Source organism: Calliphora vicina, chromosome 5, assembly GCF_958450345.1.
Source record: "Calliphora vicina chromosome 5, idCalVici1.1, whole genome shotgun sequence".
Taxonomy (NCBI): Eukaryota; Metazoa; Arthropoda; class Insecta; order Diptera; family Calliphoridae; genus Calliphora; species Calliphora vicina.
In genome coordinates, this window is record NC_088784.1 from 50,493,006 (window position 1) to 50,499,005 (window position 6,000).

Here is a 6,000-nt window from a genome sequence, read left to right on the forward strand (position 1 = left end):
CAATATCTAAAAACTGTAGTGGTGTGAGTTTGCATTTCGCTGCCGTAAAGATACCTTACAGAGAAACATAAAATTGTTATACGTTCTTAAAGAAAGTTTTTTTTTAATAAAAAAAGAGTTATGTCACCTTTTCGCCCAAAAAAAGAAAAAATCTACTATTTTGTCTAACTAACAAAAAAAATTCGAGTCCATTCGGTCCAAAATTACTTGAATAAGAAAACAAGTATTTACTGGTTGAATGTTTGTAAGACATTGATTTATTTATTAAAATTAAAACCTTGACCTAAACATTAAAATCTAATAACTAAACTAATACACATGCGTGTGTGTCTTATCATAAACTCTATTACCTACTTAAATCTTAGAAAAAAGACATTACATAAATGCACTGATAGTACATAAAAGTTATAAAACAAAACCGAGTATTGTAAACAATCACTAAAACACTTATTGTTGATAAACCCTTATCATTATCGCATGTATGAGAATTCTTCTTAAATTATTGATAACATTATTAATATCGTAAATAAATACAAAACTATGTTCAACTAAATTTGAACATTTAAATAAAAACTTTTTTTATTTTTTTTATTTCAATATTCTTTTTAGAGCTCCTTGAATATTTCTAAAATTTATTTCATTAATTAAACTTTTTTCGAAATTAGAAAATGTAAGAAATTGGCCTCAAATAAAATTAAAATAATTTTTTTAAGAATACTGATGATTTAGAGATTATGTTAACATCTCTATAAGGTTTACGAACATAATATTGCATTGTCATTAGATGTATGCATGAATGCCATATTTCAGACTAGGAGAACTAACATATCAAGTTAAATAAAATCTTTTAAACAACTAAACCTTAAAAAAATAAATGTTTATTCCCAAAAATAACTTTTGATAATATTATTTTTTTTTAATAGAGTCATTCAATACTGTTCCAATTAAAGATGAACCGCAAAACTCCTCAGCTTCGCCGCCAGTAAGCCCAATTGATATGGAGACACAGGAAAAAATAAAACTTGAACGCAAACGTCAAAGAAATCGTGTAGCCGCTTCAAAATGTCGAAAAAGAAAACTTGAACGTATTTCAAAATTAGAAGAAAAAGTTAAAATATTAAAAGGGGAAAACACAGACCTTGGTTCAATAGTAAAAAATCTTAAAGAACATGTTGCTCAACTTAAACAGCAAGTAATTGAGCACATAGAATCTGGTTGCAGTATAAATGGAACTACTCTATTGCATGGTAAATAAATTTATATAAAAAATATACGTGTAAATGTAATATAAATGTATATAAATTGGAATAAAAATTATTAATTTGTGTAATTAACCTTAATAGACTTTTTTCTTTTATTTACTAGAAACGATAAGTTGCAATAAAATTATCTTTCTTATGTATGCAAAAAAATGGACAGATTGTGTTGTTTCATTTCAATCTTTCAGAAATAATTTATCTTGGATAAATCTATTAATAAATTTAAATTCTAATTTATTGAGCATGAGGTCATATTTACAAAATTTATAATTTGTTATTTATTTCCGATATTTCGAACCCCATTGTGTTAATTAGCAATGAAATGAATAATATTTAAAAAAAAAAACAATAAACAAAATTGTCAAAATGAAAAATTTAAAGTATTACACAAACAAATAATATTTTAAAATTTTATTTCCGTTTTTATAAACTAAGCCCCATTTTCTCAATCTCTGGTTATCGTTTTTAGTAACGATATAATACTTCTAATTAATATAATTTTTCTGAGAACTGTGAGTATATCGTCACAATAAATAATATCCAGAGATTGAGGAAATGGGGCTAAGTGTTTAACTCATTGGTAGGCAAAAAGAGGCATTTAATATTTTTAATATATTTTTACGCTCTATTATTTTGCCTTAAAATGAAAATTTTTAAAACATTTGCTGCCTAAATATATGGGTCATTTCATGTCAAGTGAACCAACTTTTGAAATCGATGTCTTCCGAAATTTGCAGCAAGGTTAGTTCTATTGGATAGTAACTCCAATAGCTTTGATAGCTTTTTCTACAATATTTCGAAAAAAAATATTTAAAAAAAAAAAAATTTAATATTTTTTTTCCGAAATCAAAAACTTGTTTGACTTTTTTTTTTAAAATGGGGCTTTTTTTAAATAAAGCTTAGATATTTTCCTTGAAGACCTATTTGGTCGCTTAGTGGGATGCGAGTGGAATATCTATCAACATAAATATTTTGTTTCTCAAGACATACAATTTTTGACTTTTTTTTGCAAAATCGAACTTTTTTTGTTCTTCCAATATTGGCCCTTTTTTCCAAAAATTTTTTTTGCTCAAAAGAAAGCATAGGTCCATTCCTTTAAGACATTTTTGGTCGCTTAGTGGAATGCGAGTGGGATATCATCAAAATAAATATTTTGTAACGCAAAACATAAAAATTTTGAATTTTTCAAATATGGGCCATTTTTAAATTTTTTTTTGCTCAAAAGAAAGCTTAGGTCCATTACTTTAAGATATTTTTGGTCGCTTAGTGGGATGCGAGTGGGATATCTATCAAAGTAATTATTTTGTAACGCAAAACATAAAATTTTTTAATTTTTTTTTTTTTGCAAAATCGTTTTTTTTTTAAATTTTTTTTTTTGCTCAAAGGAAAGCTTAGGTCTTTTCCTTTAAGACCTATTATGTCGCTTAGTGTGATGTTAGTGGGATATCTATCAAAATATATATTTTGTAAAAAACAAAATAAAATTTTTTTAATATTTTGTTTCCGAAATCAAAAACTTTTTTGACTTTTATTTTAAATGGGGTTTTTTAAAAAAAAAAATAAATCTTAGATATTTTCCTTGAAAACCTATTCGGTCGCTTAGTGGGTTGCGAGTGGGATATCTATCAAAATAAATATTTTGTAACTCAAAACATAAAATTTTTTTGCAAAACCGAATTTTTTTTTAAATATGGGCCCTTTTTAAATTTTTTTTTGCTCAAAAGAAAGCTTAGGTCCATTTCTTTAAGATATTTTTGGTCGCTTAGTGGGATGCGAGTGGGATATCTATCAAAGTAATTATTTTGTAACGCAAAACATACAATTTTTTAATTTTTTTTTGCAAAATCGATTTTTTTTGCTCAAACGAAAGCTTAGGTCTTTTCCTTTAAGACCTATTATGCCGCTTAGTGGGATGCGTGTGGAATAAATATCAAAATAAATGTTTTGTAAAAAAAAAATAAAAAATTTTTAATAATTTTTTTCCGAAATCAAAAACTTTTTTGATTTTTTTTTTAAATGAGGTTTTTTTTTAAAAAAATAAAGCTTAGATATTTTCCTTGAAAACCTGTTGTATCTTCAAACTACATGGCAACCTGGTTGTACTAAATAATCGTTTTGACATTTTCCTTTTGATCCTACTTTCTTCTTTAAAAATATAGATACATAATTTTGATTAGCATTAAGCTTTAAACACATTGTTCCTTTTTACTTATAATAAAAATTAATTTACTTTTATTGAACATTAAAAATACGTGTGCATTTATTCATCGACAAATACAATAAAACCTATTTGGTCGCTTAGTGGTTTGCGAGTGGGATATCTATCAAAATAAATATTTTGTAACTCAAAACTGTAGCAGAACACCTTTATATATTATTTACTATTATTATTATATACATTATTATCAACGTTAGTTATATCTGAGATACATACAACACTACACATATTTGTCCGTTAATGATATTTGAATTAAATACAACACTACAGATCATATTGTATGTTACACTTTTAATCAACAGTGCATTAATGGAGAGAGCTTTTTCGTTGAGTTAAGTTTTTTTTGTTTGTTAACGATCGTTTTGTTTTATTGAAAGCTCTTGCTTGAGAGTATAAAAACAGCATCCTCAACGACAGCAGCTCATTCTATTTTTGCAGGTTGGTTTGTGCGGTCGAACAACTAGTCATAGTCTCTATGCAAACTTCGTGATGGCGTTAGCTGTCGTTGTTTGTGTATGTGTATATGAATAGTTTATGATTCGAATGTTGTTGTTGGTCGCGATAGTGGCCGCAATTACTAAGAATTGTTTGAACGTTCATTCTATTTTTGCAGATTGTTTAATTAGAATAAGTTTACTTTTGAAATTAAATATAAAACTGAAATAATTTAAATGAAATAGAGACTTTTATATAATTTTGAAATAAAATCCTTTCAAATTGGCGCCCAACTTAGAGGCAGTGATAAACGCCCACATAGCTGTAAACTATTTTGTGAAGTTTTTCCAAGTAATAGTGGCGGTGTATTCGAGTGATTTGAGAAGAAGTGAACGTATCGCGGCAAAATTGAACATGGTTTCGTTGTCGACAGAGCAATTTCAACAACTTTTAAGTGCTGTTGGTAGGCCTAATGAGAAATGTGGCTCGTTTAGCAGCTGTTCTGCACGCTATGGTGGCGAACGATATCCGTCCAAGGTAGAAGAATTTATTTCTGCAATATCTACATTTAAATTGGTGGAGAAAATTCCTGACCCAGATGCAGTAAATGGTATGCCGATGCTACTCGAAGGTGACGCTGCAGAATGGTGGCGTGGTGTTAAGGCTAATGTGCAAACTTTTGATGATGTTGTGCGTATGCTACGTGAATCATTTTCACCCCCTAAGCCTGCGTGGAGAATTTATGCTGAAATAAACGAAACTAAACAACAGAAAAATGAACCGACAGATTCCTTCATCCGTAAAAAGCGTGCTTTGTTTGCCCAGTTACCTAATTGTCCATCCGAGTCAGATCAACTCGATATGATATTTGGTATGCTGTATTCGCAGATTCGTGAACGTGTTTTTCGACATAAGGTGAAAACTTTTGATGAATTATTGGTTGATGCTCGTGAGGCTGAGCATGTATTGAGTGAACGCAGTACAGTGAACACTGAAGTTGGTAATGTTACCAGTGGTCCTGAAGGCGGTCCAAAGCGTTGTTCCTTTTGCCGTAAGAAAGGACATACGGCTGAAACGTGTTTTAAGAAACAGGACATGATTTCTAAAGTTCCTGTAAAGAATGAAGCAGTAGTGCCTAAGTCAAAATTTGCGTGTTATGGATGCAATGCTCCAGGTGTGGTGAGAGCTAATTGTCCAAATTGTAGCAAGAATGTAAATGGTAGTTCACCGATGGGTGTAAGTTTTAATTCATTGGGATTATGTATTGGCCGGAATATACCAGTGGTGAATGTTCAACTGTTTGGTGTTCCTGGACAGGCGTATTTTGATTCAGGTGCAAAGACAAGTGTGGCGAGCACAAATTTGAGGAAGATAATGGATTTTAAAGGTTGTCAGTATGATTCCATTATGTGCAACATATCACTTGCTGATGGTACCTCTTGTGACAGAAAATGTCTTACAACAAAGTGCAAGATTGTAATTGGTGGTAGATGTCTCAACATCCAATTTTTGATTTTTCCCGGGGAAAAGAGCAACCGTACCTTAATTGGATCTGATTTTATGGAAGAGGCGGGAATTGTTTTGAATATGGGTCAGCGGTATTGGTATTTTGAAAATTGCCCTACACAACAATTCGATTTCAGTGAGTCTTGGCCGTTGAATTTGAATTTAGTCGAGTCGATAAAGGTAGCCGAAACGAATACAAAACGCATTACCAATGAGATCCTGCCGGAACCTGTTCATTTCACTCCCAAAAGAGTATGCCGTACTTACGTGTCAGATTTTGAATCATATGGTCCTGATTATAATAAGGAGAATGACTACTCACCACATTCAATTCAGGCAATATTTAAGGATGCAATTCCTACTGATATGGTAACCCCCGAGAGGTCGAAGGATAATGGTATTTTTACTGGCGTGGTATATAGACCGCAGAATGATGACGATGAACCAATATTTACACCTTTATATGCTTTTGAATATAGGATATTAAAGCCCACAGATGGAGTACAATTAAACGAAGAGGAGAAAATGCTGTTAGATGAAACCTTATTTGAATATAAGACTGTATTTGGCAGTCTTGGTAAA

At 30.3% G+C, this 6,000-nt stretch overlaps 1 protein-coding gene across 1 annotated transcript in view; it reads left to right on the top strand.

Annotated features, from left to right (window-relative positions):
- Jra (Jun-related antigen) overlaps positions 1-1,340 on the top strand; it is a 55,627-nt gene extending 54,287 nt beyond the window's left edge. The window contains exon 3 of the mRNA XM_065512219.1: positions 924-1,340. Coding sequence (XP_065368291.1) covers positions 924-1,255 — 332 coding nt within the window. The 3' untranslated portion in view covers positions 1,256-1,340. The remainder of the gene's footprint in view (positions 1-923) is intronic.
- Positions 1,341-6,000: the final 4,660 nt, after the last annotated feature.